Source organism: Phaethon aethereus (assembly GCF_964289735.1).
Source record: "Phaethon aethereus genome assembly, chromosome: Z".
Taxonomy (NCBI): domain Eukaryota; kingdom Metazoa; phylum Chordata; class Aves; order Phaethontiformes; family Phaethontidae; genus Phaethon; species Phaethon aethereus.
In genome coordinates this window covers 89,932,263-89,947,980 of record NC_138577.1, presented here as the reverse complement: position 1 = coordinate 89,947,980, position 15,718 = coordinate 89,932,263, and the positions used below count along the sequence as shown (strand labels likewise).

Here is a 15,718-nt window from a genome sequence, read left to right as displayed (position 1 = left end):
CACACAGAGCATCAGGAAAAACGCTTCCTCCTGTTTCTTTGTTTGATTTGAGACCCGGTCAACATGACCAGCTTTAAGAATACAATAATAATCAGTTCACCAAGTTTAAAGAGCAAAATCTCAATTAGCATGTTCCTACTGGGTACTTTCTCTTTCCCTGGCAGCGTGGCTGGCACGGCTGCAGCAAGGTGACGCGTGGTGGCCGTCCCAGGCGGTGCATGCAGTCGGTGCCGGCGCCCCAGGCTCCGGCGTCAGTGGCGGTCGTAGGCAGCGGCGGCCGCTGGCGGGGCTGCCCCGCGGGCTGCAGCGCTGTAGTAGTACGGGGAGCCTGCAGAAGCGGAGACAACCGTGAGGAAAACAAAGGTGGAAAGGTGCCGCTTGCAGCGTGCCGACACAGAGAGCTCTGCAGCCTGGGCTCAGACTCATAGCAATAAAGGCCAGGTCATCAGAACAAAAATCACATTCATGCATTCTGCATGAGAACAGTACTACCATTGCTCTGCAGTTCTACCAACTGTACCTGGCTCCCTTCCTCCACTCAAAGCATTAGTTTCATTTATTTCACCAAAAAGTGAATTACTTTTCAGAATGGAAGGTCAAAATGTTCCAGCCCCAACACATTACAACACTCTGACTTCTCTGATTTTTCTCCTCCTTTTGGGGAGGAGGAGGACGTTGAGTCCCAAAGCATTTGACATACTTCACTTGACTGAACAACAATTCCCCTTTTTCTCAAACTGATTCTATCAGGAATAACCCCCCAAATTTTGCTTAGCTCTGCCAGTGACCTTGGAGCTCCAGAAAGCAACACCAAGTTTGTGCTACCAGATCTGGTTTGGGATCACGCCACTGCGCTGGTCTCTGCCTGGCCAGGGAAAGTTCTTTGGCATCCAATATATTTGTTAGGGGAGAAATTATCTTCAGAAAATATTGGCGACTTCCTGTTTTACTTGGTAACAAACTTGCACTCAGAAAGTAATTTACAACTACCTCCAGCAAATAATGCCTCATCCAGAAAAGTATCACCTGATAACTGCATATCACAGCTTTTGAAACGGACACTTAAGCCTCCAAATGATCAAATATATGCTCTATTTTTTGATTAAGTACATGTGTTACACACCTGAATGAACTTTGTAGGTGAGGCTTAAGGCTTTGCAAATTGGTGAATGTTGAGGTGCTCATCTACGAAGACAAGGCCTGAAAAATATTGGCAATGACTTTTCTGCCCTGCAGGGCTAAGTGCTGGTAGATTGGGTGATCACCAAAGGATCACCTGGAGCCTGGACTGTTTGCTTGCATGAGGAAGAGCCTTTCACTTCAGATGTAACCAGAGAGATGCCAATCGGTCCAGACAGCACCAGCTATTAAATACTTTCCAAGTGCACCAGAGAGGAAACCAACTCTGATTCACTGTAAGAAAAGAGTCAGGCAAAAAATTTTTCGAGGCGGTACCAGTTTGGTCTCCAAGCCACCAGCTGTTTCACATGTATGAGATGCAAGACATGCTGCAGTGTGGAAGAAGCTCCTTGGAAGGACTCACACTCGGACATGTGCATCTGAGACCCCAGGCAGGTTTGGATGAGTGACAAAGAAACAATGTACGGAATGGCTCTGGAGCAGGCTGGGCTGTAGGGTCTGGTCTCATGAGTGACCCCATCCAAGAGCGGCCATCCATCCTAAACTCTCTGCCTTTACCCCACTTGGGACAGCTGCCCAGCAGACATGGTGAAGGGTCTTCATGTCCAAGGATGAGACTTGTCACAGAGCAGGTAACTTCTGCAACTTCAGCGAGGCAGAGCAGTGGGCCCTGCCAGGAGACGGTGGTGCCACCAGACTTCAGGGGGACCTGTGGACCCCCTCAGCAAAGCATTGGTGTCAGCGAAGAGAGATCGGGAGCTTGTACACAGGGAGGGTCTGTGTTATCCTCAGTGCCACTCTCAGCACCCCAGACATCCCAACTTAAATATCGTGCAAATCTGCTGCAAAGGGGCCTGGGTTTAAAGAAGATAAACCAAGCTTCAGGACTGCGGTCCCAGTTGTCTAGAAGCATAGTCTTACCACACAGGAGTAATCCAAGACAGTCCATGAAATTACTGCCCAGGCTAAGCATTTGCAAAGATGTCTGCAGAACCTTTAGGCAGGAGCCCATCTTACTTAGGTTTATTAACTAAAAGGTAAGTATTTTAAGCCATAATCAATGGAGGCAAAGCAGATCCCTTCAGAAGGTCATTATCCCACTTACTCTTGCGTAAATGCAGAGCTGACAGCCTTGAGTTACCTGCTGAGGGCACCACAATCGCTGTCCTAGGCAGGATGGACGCTCCTCTTCCAGATAACTGAGATCGGGTTAACAAGCCCCAGCCTCAGGAACGATATTTCATGGAGGAGAATACTGGAAAGCTTCACAAGGACAGTGAACACCGTTCTCACGGGTAGCCTAAAATAAACAGCTGTATATTGTGTATCCCAGTCAAACTCAAGCAATTAGAAACACAGAAGCTTTCCTTGGCCAAATGAGACAGCCCTGAATGAGCAAAGGAGAACTGAACACCTCACCAGACTTTGAAATGCGCATGCCCTGCCCAGCTGGCATTTCGGGGATGTCCTCTGTAGCCAGTGAACGGGGGGCCGTGCTCTCGGCGGTACCCCGTTTGTCAGTCCGTGTCCCCCCACAGCCACTCCTGCTGCCTGGGAGTCCTTGGGGATCATCTCCCGGGGTACAACACCTTGCAGGACCGCAAAGAGCCGGTGGAACCGCTGTCGTCACCCACCGCAGCACCAGGAAGGCGATGGAGAGCATGGGGGGTGGTGCCCAGCTTCCAGGTGTGACTGTCAGTGGAGACCCCGGTCCCTGCCGGCACTGGCACCGGCACTGACTGTGGCAGCTCAGCCCGGGCAGAGGGGTGGAAAATCCAGGGAAGGGATCCAGCGGCACCAAACAATTTCACCCTGACCCACAGAGCAACACGTGGGTCCCACCAGAGCTGGACGCAGCGCTTCACAAGGTTTTGGGGTAAAGGGGGTCTTTTCGGGGTCAGGGCCCGAAAAGTCACTCTTCCTCTACTGCTGTTCTGACAGTGCAGCTGCCAAAGCCCAACATTTCTCCCACGCTTTCAAAAGGCCTTACACTTCTCTCAGGTTTGATTTTTCCAGTTTGCCTTTCTGCAGTGAAATCAAAAAAGCTTGTATTTAAAGTGAAAAATAAAAACATCACATCACAAAGCATTCACTCTTCCTCGCTGTCACCATAACCCCATCCAGAACAGACTTCTCCGTCCTTCTGTTGTTTTTTCTTTCTAATTCATACTACCATCAATTTATTTCTTGACACAGTCATTTCTGGCACCTACTTGTTCTCTAATCTTTTCACAGAAACCCACAGAAGAACTGAATCTAATCCTGACCGACCAGCTCCAAGCCCTGCCCTCACACGGCGCTGTGCCAGCACTGGCAGCCGCAGCACCGCAGCAGTGCAGGCAAACCCTCCCAGGCAACACGCAGGGACCACGTCCGGGTGGGAGCGGGGATGCTGCCTCAAACAAAACCCATCCTGAGCAGTATCGAACCGAATGCAATGAGGAAAAATGGTAAAGAAGTTACTGCAACACGGCAGCACAAAAGTGAATTGCTTTTCTTCATTAGACGGCATCGCTGTTATCTGCTCTTAGCGCGCACGTGTTGAGCAGACGCTCTGCCGGCGTGCACCAGAACGTGCCGACGTTGGCAGACTGAGCCCCAGGCGCGCACGTGCTTGCTTCCCATCCGCTGTGCGCACGCCTCCATGTGCATCCAGGTACTTGACTTGCTGGTCATTCACAGCACAGTGGGGCAAAAAAACACAAAAAGAGATGTCCTTTTCCCCACCAGCTCTTCTGGCTTTGAGATGGGGACACCCGCTACCGCCACTGAGGCAGACACCTCGCAAGTGGCCAGGTTTTGCATCCTCTTTCCAGCACATCCCTCGGGAAACTCGGGGTCTGCCCTCACTCCGGCCACGGTCGGGGTGGGACTGAGCCACCCCGCACAGCAAAGGCCATCGTGCCCCCGCTGCAGAGCCAGCTGTGGGTGCCAGCGGGGCCGACGACGGGATGGGAGAGCAGGAAGACACCGCAGAGCTGCAGCAGGTAACTGGCTGCTGCTTCTGCCCCTGCTTGTGTCGACCACTCTGGGGGGCTGCAGCGCGCTTGTCCCCCCTTCCACAAGAGCTATGGGGCAAGGCACTCGGGGCTGCCCGGCAGAGGCGGGAGCATGGTCACCCGGCTGCATCAGCTCCCCCACCAGCTGGGGCAGACGAGAGGGGCTGCCCAGTGCAGAGGAGCGGGGAGCACCAGAGCAAGGGCAGAGCAGGCACAGGGGTGATGGGCAGCAGCCAGCGCTCCGCTGTGGCCAGCCAGCCTCCCCTCACCGCCCGCACGCCAAGAGCCTGGTCCTGCCTTCCCGTGGAGACACCAGCTCACACTTCTCACTGCTGCTCTGCGCTCGTGGGACAAAGACTGTGGACTAACGACTGAAGCCTTTTCACCGTTCTCATCTCTCTCTGTTCCTACTATCTTTACTCCTCCTCAAAATAATTTTTCAAGCCAAGTATCCTTTCTTCCTGCCACTTGCAAATCACAGCATCTCTCCTTTTAGCTCCTCTTTCACAGGTCTCAGCCTGGTGTGATTGCTGCAGTGCAATTCTTCCTTGGCAGCACAGGGAATTAATTGAACATAGGCGCAGCTAAGTGCTTACAGTATTACACTGTCATCTTGGTGAAAGGAGAGGGACTTAGTAAAACAAACTGCGTCAGTCTATGTACCAGTCCTGATTAATTTTGTCAAGGTTTCTGCTTTGAGGCTGATACTGCCTGAGCTTGCTCTCAGGAAAGAATTACTAAAGGCACTCACGTATACTCCTGAGAAGAGTAGAAGCATCCTGGATATAGTTTAAATTAACCTCCTCTCCACTGTGGGTGCTCAGGCTTGTCGCACGGAGCCTTCCGGGTGTGCAAGGAGACTTGGAACAGGAGCTTAAGATCACAGATTCCTACTTGCCCTGAATTAGCAGTGGGGTTATTGGGCACCTAGGGAGAAGGGAGTGCAGGATCAGGCTCCCAGGGACAAAGGCAGAGCTGTGGATAAGCCGGATCTCTGTAGGGCACAAGAGATGTGTCCGACCCGCAGCCTAGTGCCCAACATGGAGACATTCTTGCTCGGGTCCTACAGCTCACCCAGGCCTTGCAGCATCTCTTGGAGCACCAGCTCACTGGCCTTGCCCTCCAGCATTGCGTGCCACGGGCAAGTGGGCTGGGCTTCCCACCTAGGCTCCCGGACCTTCGCAATGCCCCGTTGTGGTACAATACCAGCTTCTAATAAATGCCTTTCCAAATGGACCACCATTCTGCTTTTGGTGCTTTTCTGACAGAGAGGCTTGAAATGAAAGGGAATCCCAAGGTTCAGCTCACTGAGACCTCCCTGCCTAGCTCTTACATGCTTGCCCACGGGACATCGGAGCAGCACTGGGAGGTAAAGGCTACACCAGCTCTCAGCCAGCTCAGCAATTCCGGCCGCATTGACAGGAACAGAGTGGAACAGGCATTTTAAACTACTAGTGGTCAGACAAGGGGATTCCCTCTCCAGGGACCTCCAGCACTCCCAGTTTTGTGACCAGACCGAACTGGAATGCTAAGTTCATCCTTAGGACTTCCTGCAGAAAAAACATTCCCATCTCTTTTTCTTTTTGATGCATCAAAACTTCCAGTCTCGTAACTCCAAATCAGTGTGCCATTGCACACTCAAAGTGATATAATGTTATCTGTGCAGTGACTGAGTCACTGAAACACGATTTTGAAAATATCAAAAGTATTTAGAAGATGATAAAAACAACTCCCACCAGCAAAAAATGCCAGCGTTGCTGTCATTATACTATGAAACATGTCGATTTCAATGAAGCTGCAGTTTCTGAAGGAAAATGATGGCATCCAAATCTTTTTGCTCTTGCCTCATTTAAACACATATTCACAGCATGCTGTTAAGTAAATACTCCTGTAGAAATCTTGCCAGCCTGAGACACGAGTCTTGCTGTGGGGAGCACACTGTCCTTTCAGCCGTGCGCATGCAGTGTCCCTCCCACACAGTCAAAGATGAGATGGAATTTGTCCCCAGTACGTATCATCCGAAAAAGAAATGAGAAAAAGAGGAAGAACAGGAAAAAAACGGAAACAGCACAGGTAAACAGTGTCCTGGCAGCAAGCAGCTGGCTCCTGACCAGCCTCTGGTTTAGAGCTTTTTCCTGACCCAGACCTGCCCATCACCACCAGCTTCGGGGCACCACGGGGATGCACCCTCCCTGCACCCTGGCCAGCATGCTCCGAACTTATACAAGCCCATCACCTCAAACAAGAGCCGAGCAGGTCATGGGCACAACCTGCTGCTGTGGGGGTTGAAGGGCCAGTGCCCATCCCCACTGGGCAGCACAGAGCTCGGGGATGGCTTCAGGCTGGCCCTGGTGCAGCTCCGGTACGCTCATCCTTCCCTGCGGAGCTGTGCACCCACAGGCGGGAGCACAGCGCGCAGACCAGCAGCCTCGCCAAAAGCCCTCTCTCCACGGGGAAGGGCAGGGCTGGGGCTGGGTTTTCATTTATTTTTAAAAGAATGCCAGTTTTCAGTTTGCAAACAAAATTTAAAAAGCCACCCCAAACCTGGCTTCCCAGGCCTATCCAGGCAGCAGAGCTTTGCTAAAGCAGCTCTTCTCCTTCCAAAGGAGTTGCAAAATTAGAAGTGAAGAAAGCACGGCGTGTGCTCTTCACCCCTGGCTAAAGCATCTTCCCCACATGGCCAAGCCAAAATCCTGCAGGCGCTGCCGGCTGTGACCATGGAAACTGCGGGTTTAAGCAGGGACTCCCCCGGCTTTGTGCAGCTATGCCCATCCATATTAGCTGGAGACCTGTCCGCTGATTTATGATGGAAGCACTAACAAACCCTTAAATGTGGCACAGCAAATAGCAGCATTATACCAGCACCATGGCATGAGAGGCAGAGGCTGTCTATTGCTCCCTGAGGATTTGTTTAAGGACAAGAACCATGATGAATACAGCCTGGGTGGCTCAATTACATGGGGACTCAATTACTTAAAACAAAGAAACTGGATGAAAAAAGTATGACAAAAATTCAAAATTATTTCACTGCTGGAGGTCACATATAACAGCCCTGTCATCCATAAATCTGGAAATCTCTAAGGCATGCTACTCCTGTGTTGAGAGATGACAATTAATTGGTATTTTACTTACCTCATCCATGCAAATTATGCAGGGAAAAATTCTAATTACTGCATGCTACATGTATATAAGGTCAAAGTGGGCCAGCTTTTGACAGTGGTGTAAAATGGATTATGTTTATCCTTCACATGAGGGCCATGATCCTGTATGAGCCACATGGCTCCTGCCCCCCATGGCTTCTAGGGACCCTGCCGGCATCAGTGAGGCTGCACAGGCACAGTGGTCCCTTGCAGAGGGATGGATCAGGCAAACACACAACTGGGGAGCAAATGCAATGCGAGGTCTGGGACAAATGCGAAGTGCTTGAATGAGGAAGAAACACCAGCATGAGGAGTGATGGGGCTCGCATTCAGCCGTAAGCAACTCGGCACTCCAAGTTTTGTCTCAACAAAATTCCTTACACTCAACAAAATGGGATCCTGCCTTCCAGCAGCACCCCAGAAGGCTGGAAGGATTTTATGCAGCAGAAATGGGAAGACAAGATGTTTGGGCAGGGGCTTCTTGCGGGCAAAGGGAACCAAGAGCATTTATGTACCCCAGTGGAGACCTACAGTCCTGCATGGGGCTCAAGCACGGGGACTCAGGACCATGCCAGGACACGCATCCTGCCCACCCCAGACCAGGATGATCGCGGTCAGGTTGCAAACAAGGCAAAGCTTGCACCGGACTCCCAAGGCAGGAACGGCAACTTACCCAGGAGTCCAGGGTTGGGAAATCTCCAGGAGTCGTTGTACGTTGAATACTGTGGGTGGCTGTATGGGCTCCCAGAAAACTCGCTCCCTAAGTTATAGAGAAAAAGACAAAACAAAAGATCATTTGGTTTGAGACCACAGTTACTGTTCTGAGGGAAAGGAGCTCTTCTCCGCATGCTGTGATCCAGTGACGGCCTTAGTGAAAGCACTGATGGCCACCTTCTTTGAGGAAGAGCAATATGGGTGGGATACTTATTAAATGAATGGGTGCAGCCATTTTTTACATGTCATTTTTGTGCTGCAGCCCAGGCCTGCTGGGCTGGTGGAATATGTCAGGCAGTCTGTGCTGCAGAAGCAAGACAGCGAGGAGGGACGGAGGGGACTCTGGGACACAGCGACGGGTCTGGTCCTTGCCTCCTCGGCCCTGCAGCACTCAGGGCAAGAAACACAATAGAAAGACAGGGCTGCTCAGACAGGCTCTCTGCAGGCAGGAGAAGATGAACCAGCTAATCTTCTAGATAGTGGGTATCCTTCCAAGCTCTCCAGCAGAACATGGTCTTGGTCCCAGATGTCCATCCGTCACTGCAACCCAAGGAGAGGGATGCTTGCATTGGTTTCAGATGGCTTTGAAAGGCAAACCCTCCAGACAAAGGCACAAAAAAGGCTCAAAGAGTTACTGCTATTTATCTCCTCACCAGCTCCCACCCTCCCCATTTGTTCTCGTCACGTGTCACCTCCTGTTTCATACTTCAGCTGCAAGCTCTTCAGCACAGAGCCTTGCACCACGGGGCTCCGGCCGGCCTGGGGCAGGGCACCCAGCTCCACCACCGTGCAAATACGGATGCTGCTGACCATTTATTAGGAAATTTTCCGCAAATGGCAGTTTCCCACTCTCCTCCTCTCTTTCTTCCTCCTCTCCTCCCTCTCCCATACACAAACACATGCACGCACAACAACACAGCAGGAGAAAGAGCAGCTTTCCTGTGGCAAGGGAAGAGGGCTGCCAGGCTGCAGCCGCAGACGCTCCCTGCGACCTTCCCCTGTTCCGGTCCTTGGTGCTGGCGTAGCCCCCGTCCCGGACCCGGGGCTGCCTTCGCCCCAGCCGAGCGGCAAACCCCTGACGCGTCTCCAGCTCCCTGTGCTCAGCACCCCTGGCCACCGCCACCCACAGACCCGTCCCAGGGACCACGTCTGAGTCCCCGGGCCCGTGAGCAGCCTCCTCGCTCAGGACACTGCTTAGGCAAGCTGCGGGCCCGCGGGCACCAGCGGAGAAGGGATGATGCTATGGTGAGCTGTGGGAGAGCTCTCGGCTCGGCAGCGTGGTGGGTTGCGATAGCTGTGCAGTCCTGGCAGCCGCTGCGGCCGCCTGCAAAGGCATTTTCTGCCAATACAGAAGAAACACAGGTTGGTGTCAAAATATAGGGTTGGGTCCAGGGTAGTTGGGTCTCTACGTGATGCTGCTTCAGTAAAAACAAGCTGCCTCTCAAAGGATGCCAGTAAACACATGGAACATGCTGACAGCAAGGGCTGCCCATCACTGGTCAGCTCCGGGGGGTCTCCGCTAACACCCCTTCCCTGTTTCTCACAGCCCTTCAGACCCACAGGACGGCACCCACCGGCCTTGACCTTCTCTCTCCCTTGCTGACCCAGCACCCGTGGACGGGGCAATGAGGCGAGGTCTGAAGCTAGCAGCAGCAAGCACTTCCACAGTCAGCACGCCTTGCTGTGCTGACCACTCTTCTTCACAAGCTCAGAGCAGGTTTTCATTACTGCCTCTGAGGAATAGCATTAATTCACCACGAGCCATGGAAAATGGAGCTGTTTCCGAACCCTTCTTCCTAGCGAAGTTCACCAGGTACAAGTACATAGAGGAAATCTACATTTCCTCTCTGCTCCCTGTCCTTACTGATGATAGATCACTTCAGTACCCAAAGGTTACCTCCATCGCAGGGCGCACTCATGGCATGGTGAAGATGGTGAAGCCAGAAGAGATGTCAGGAGACACTTGAGGCACCAGAGCCTCTGGCAAAGGCGTCACCATTGCCTTCCGCCAGCCAGGAGGCAAGCTCACTGCTGCAGGACACAGCGGTTCCTCTCTGGTCCCTTGTTCCTCCTCCACAACCGAGGCTGTGGCTCAGCCAGAGCCCCACTGGCTCACCCCCTCCTCCCGGAGTCCCTCGGCGTCCTGCAAGCCTCCGACCCAGCTCTGCCCTACTGGTGTTTGCCCACGCCTGCAGAGCACGTGGGCAGAAAACTGCCTGGTAACTCCGTGGGCGAGTGATATGACCTCCCCCAGTCTTTGAAGGCTCACGGCCGGGTCCTCCTTCCCGTGTGCGCCGCACAAAATCCTCGTCCTCCTCTGGGTGCCTGTCCTACGGGGAGGGGCTCGCACAGTGCCCTCCTCAGTGCCTTCGACTCCCGCTTCACGCAGGCAGTGACGAAGGCCGAGATCCAGCCCTGTTTTCGTCGCACGGAACAGCTGGGCTGCCTGACCGACACGACACGCGAAAGCCAACTGGGGCAAGTCTCGCCGCCAGTCCTCCCCCGGAGCTGTGCAGTGCATAGACAGAGGGACAGGGTGGACAGGACAGCAGGACAGACCCCATCGCCGCTGCGGCTGTTTGCACAGGCGTGCAGAGGAGCCTGCCCAGCTCCTCCGTGGCTTCGAACGAAGCTCGCGGCGGACGCCGCACGCCTGCGAGAGCTGCGCCCCGGAGGCCACGCGCACCCATGTGACGACAGGACAACCCCTCACTGCCAGCTGTCACACCACCCCTCCCTCCCCTCCGCAGGCGCTGCCCCCCTCTCCCGTCCTCCCGAGGCTGCACGGACCCGCGGTGTCCCGCGCCGACACCATGCACGCCGCTGAGCAGGCGGCAGCGCTGTCCCAACGCTCATCAGCGCTGCAGCAGGGCTGCAGGTGGGAACGCGCTGACATCTCATTGTTTCATCCTCTCCTCCCCCACCATCCCCACTGCCCTCCTCCCCACACTCACACGCAGACACACATCGTGGACTCTCTGGGGGATGCTCCGGTGCCTGTCAGGCTGAGGCTTCCAATTCTCTGTTTTTTATGCCTCAGTGGTCAGGGTGTCAAGCTCCTGCAGTACAGACCAGCCAGGAGCTCGAGGAGTCACTGAGCACCATCAGCTCGGTGACAGTATTGCTTGCTTCTTAACATACTCTGCATATCCATCAGCCTTGCAGGGGGAAAAAAAAAGAGGAGAGAGAGAAAGGGGGCAGGAGAGAAAATGAGAGAAAAGAAATACAAGGGAGGGGAAAAGGAGAAGTGGGGGAGAAAGTCTCAAGCCCTGCTGCTACCATTGCACACAGATGGTACAGCCGTAAGTGAAACTAAGCTAGATGAATGAACGCTGCATGAACGCCCCGTCATTTCCACCAGACATTCCAAGGTCTATCAGCTACACTTCTTGACAGCACTGCTTAGCAGCCGGCCCTTGCCCCATTCAACAACACAACGAATCAGCTACCCAGGGACACGCACACGTGCACGGTGCCTGCCTGCACCACGAGGAAGGGGTGGCAATTGGAGCCATCCCTCCTTCTCGTGAAATGGTAAGCCCCCTCCTTAATAATTCCCACATCACTGAGACACAAAGACACCAAACCAAGGCCTTCTGCCAGAGCTAGCCCACCTCTCGCTGCAGACCTGACTCCACACTGGCACGCTGCTTTATGCAGCTGTAGCCCAAATGGGGTCAGACCCTTCCATCACCCCCAGAGGCAGAAACGCAGAGGAGGCGGGAAGAACAATTCCCAGCAACGCGGCCGCAGCAAGCCCTGGGAGATGCACTCCACTCTGAGATGGTGGGACAGAGGCGCAGCCCCCTTGCCCATGGGGTGAGCCCCCAAGGCGGCTGCAAACAGAGTCTGACAGTGGTGGATGGAACCTCTGCTAAATAAAAGCAAAACAACATTGCCCGTTCTGCGGAATTTTCTCTGGGGATTATGGACTCATGTTTACCGATCTGTTTCATTTTAAGGTAAGCTTCCTGCAAGTGTCCTTTGTGATGTGCAGAGAAACTGAAAAGCGTGAGTTTAAAAATCTCAAGAACCAAGAGATGAAGAAAGAGATTTCACAGTCTCTTTCAAGCTGCCACGGTTTTAGGGAACTGTCCCAGCAGAGGACTGGGGAGGATGCAGGCACCTCTGTGCACCAGTGCTGGACTCAGGGCAGGAAGGTGCCACGGCAAGGCAGAAGGATGGGGCAGATGCTTGAAGCAGGGCCAGCTTTGACATAGGCCATGCCCAGCCAAGGTGTGGAAATCTCCCAGGCTGGAGAAAGCCTGACCGCTCTCACTGCACTACTGTTCACCGTTCAGAGCCCCCGTTGCGGCCCTGTTAGGTAGCACAGCAGTAACGAACGTGTCCTTTAGTCTTGTCTTCTTAGGAGCATGTGGCACTTAACACCAGCAGAAACCAGGAGCCTAGTCAAGCATGGAAGATGCTTGCTACCCAGCTGATGGTACCTTTGGACTGAAACGCAAAATTGGAACAAATACTCAGCAAGGAAGTTTTATATGTCACTTCCAAATTCAACACATTGCTCCGGTCCCCAGAGACTCAGAAGACCCCATGAATCAGACGACCCAGAGCCAGCAGAGCTCAACCAGAGCCAGCTACATGAAGGCAGACACGTTTGGACACTTTTTCCTGCATTTTCTCAGATAACAGGTTTTTGTACATGCATTTAGGACAGGGAGAAGCCATCAGGACCACGGTGGGCAACAGCTATATCTATGACGGCTGCAGGTAATATCACATGCAGGTGATACAACGTGCCTTCCTCCCTGCAACCACCACGCGACAGCTCGCGGCGAGCACCGGCGGGAGCCTCTGCCACCCAGCAGGGAGAGCGACGGCAGCCCCGCGGCTGTGCTGTCTCTCCTGCCGGACTCGTCCCCGCCGTTGATTTTCTCCACCAGCCCCATCAGCTGGGTCTTTTTGCTCTCCAAGCTCCAGGCTTAGGACAGCGTCTTACTTAGCCCTTCCCTTCGGCAGAAAATTGAAACGAACCAGGAGAAATGGTGTTCAATAAATGCAACTGCATAAGGGACAAGAACAGAAGGTTGTGGGACAAAAATAAGAATCTGGCCAGGAACAGCAAGACCTTACCCATTCGTCACTGGGGTCCTGGGTAAGTTTAAAAAAAAAAATCTTCTGTACTTGTCCTTAAGTTGGGCTCCTGCAGATGAACCCCTCTCCCACTCCAGCTCAACCTCCCAGCAGGGGCTACAGGTGCCTCTACCTTCCCCTTGCAGCAAAGAACCTTACTGTAACTTTTAAAAATTAACATTCTCATGACTTTTATTTATTTTCTATCATTTTCTTTTGTGGAAGTAATCACATGGATCATAAATTTCTTCAGCTAATTCCAATAACAATCATTACCCTGGTAGCTAAGATATGCTTGACTGAATGGCGAGCAGGGCTAAATACTGCACTGAGCCACATGAGTGCAGCCAAGCAGCCTGCACATCACCAGTGAAACAGCGGCTGTCCAAACGCAGCCCTGAAATCTATTACACAGAAGTCCTGTGTGCGGTAGGGCCAGGCGTCACCTGTGCTGGCAGAGGATATAAACCAAAGGACAGCAGGAGAAGTTGCTTCTCATCGCGTGCCAGCAGCACCCGAGAGATTGCTTCATGGTGCAGCAGCCCTGGGCAGCATCCCACATAAAGTTGAAGTGACCAACGAGTGTGAAAGAGCTTAGAAAAGAAGGAGAACCGTCTGGCCTCTCTGCAGAGAACAACGGCGTATTTCACAGAATCACAGAATCACTAGGTTGGAAAGGACCTTTAAGATCATCAAGTCCAACCATTAATCCAGCGCCACCATGTCCCCTAAACCATGTCCTGAAGTGCCACATCCACACGTTTTTTGAACACTTCCAGGGATGGCGACTCCACCACCTCCCTGGGCAGCCTGTGCCAATGCCTGACCACCCTCTCAGTGAAGAAATTTTTCCTAATATCCAATCTAAACCTCCCCTGGCGCAACTTGAGGCCATTTCCTCTTGTGCTATTGCTGGTTCCTTGGGAGAAGAGACCAACCCCCACCTCACCACAACCCCCTTTCAGGTAGCTGTAGAGAGCGATGAGGTCTCCTCTCAGCCTCCTCTTCTCCAGACTAAACACCCCCAGTTCCCTCAGCCGCTCCTCATAAGACTTGTGCTCCAGACTCCTCACCAGCTTTGTTGCCCTTCTCTGGACACGCTCCAGCACCTCAACGTCCTTCTTGTAGTGAGGGGCCCAACACTGAACACAGGATTCGAGGTGCAGCCTCACCAGTGCCGAGTCCAGGGGCACAATCACTTCCCTGCTCCTGCTGGCCACACTATTCCTGATACAGGCCAGGATGCTGTTGGCCTTCTTGGCCACCTGGGCACACTGCTGGCTCATGTGCAGCCGGCTGTCAACCAGCACCCCCAGGTCCCTTTCCGCTGGGCAGCTCTCCAGCCGCTCCTCCCCAAGCCTGTAGCGTTGCACGGGGTTGTTGTGGCCAAAGTGCAGAACCTGGCACTTGACCTTATTAAACCTCATACAGTTGACCTCTGCCCATCGATCCAGCCTGTCCAGATCCCTCTGCAGAGCCCTCCTACCCTCCAGCAGATCAACACTCCCACCCAACTTGGTGTCATCTGCAAACTTACCGAGGGAGCACGCAATTCCCTCAGGGAGCACTCAATTTCCCCCTCAGTAAAGCGAATTTGCCTCCCTGCACCAAGCCATCGCAGTGGTTCAGGGCAAGAGAGACAGAGGTGGAAGCTGCAGGCTCTGGGACTCACAAAACTCACTCCCTTCTCCATGTACAGGGGAACTGGGAAACACCTTTCACGTAAAAGTCGCTTTCACACAAAAAAGTAGTTTCACACCAGTAACAAACTTCGGCACATTTGCGACAATTTTGACAACATCGCTCAGTTAAAAAGAGCCCTAGATTTTAATTTTTTTAAAAAATCAGATGTTCTCCAAACAAAACTTTGCTTTTTCATTTAAATTCGGAGGGCTGTTAAGTTTTCAAATTGAGTTCAGTGAGGATAAAAAAAAAACAAACAAAAACCTCAACTGGAAAACAAACTGTACCCTTGAAGTAAAGTCGAAGGTAATTTTTATTACCATTTTTCGTTTTGATTGAACCTTGGACTTTCTTCCAATTTTGACATTCACTAGCAAACAACAGGATCAGTGATTTAAACTGCACTAATCTGTAAATATCACCTGCATTTAACCCAGGGGACTAGAAACCCAGGGCATGCCATGGGTTGACCACCTGTAATCGGCCAGGTTTTCTCCTGGTCCCTCGCATTTTGTCCACAGAAGTCCCACAGAAGAAAGGACATTAATAACTCTGTCTTCTGCTCCGCGGACCAAGCGTGCTTGGCCGTTAACATGCCTGCTCTAGACGTGTGGAGCAGTCCACACGCTACAAAAAACGGAAGCGCAAAAATGGGAAAAATCACCAAAGTACAGCCCTACTGAAACAAACTATGTATTTCAGAAACAATGTTCCCCCTGAGAAGAAGTCGAGCAGGAAAATACTATATAGCATTATAAATGCTATATCTAGATATAGCATTATATATATATAATACATAGCATTTATATATATAAAATATATAATATAAAATGTACAATACATAACATTATATATATATAAATGCTAAAATACTGTATATAGCAGAAGTCCATCATGTTCTATGTGATTTATCTCAGTGAAAATATCCAGGGCGAGGTGACAACCAGC

General features: G+C 52.3%; 1 protein-coding gene across 4 annotated transcripts in view; it reads right to left on the bottom strand.

Moving 5' to 3' along the window:
* Window positions 1–251: 251 nt before the first annotated feature.
* Window positions 252–15,718, bottom strand: part of PAX5 (paired box 5) — a gene marked incomplete at both ends in the record, with an annotated part of 133,782 nt that continues 118,315 nt past the window's right edge. For 3 of the 4 annotated variants that reach the window (XM_082012966.1, XM_082012967.1, XM_082012968.1), the window contains 2 exons: window positions 252–328; window positions 7,953–8,039. In XM_082012966.1, coding sequence (XP_081869092.1) covers window positions 252–328; window positions 7,953–8,039 — 164 coding nt within the window. The remainder of the gene's footprint in view (window positions 329–7,952; window positions 8,040–15,718) is intronic. The other variant, XM_082012969.1, reaches the window with a different exon arrangement.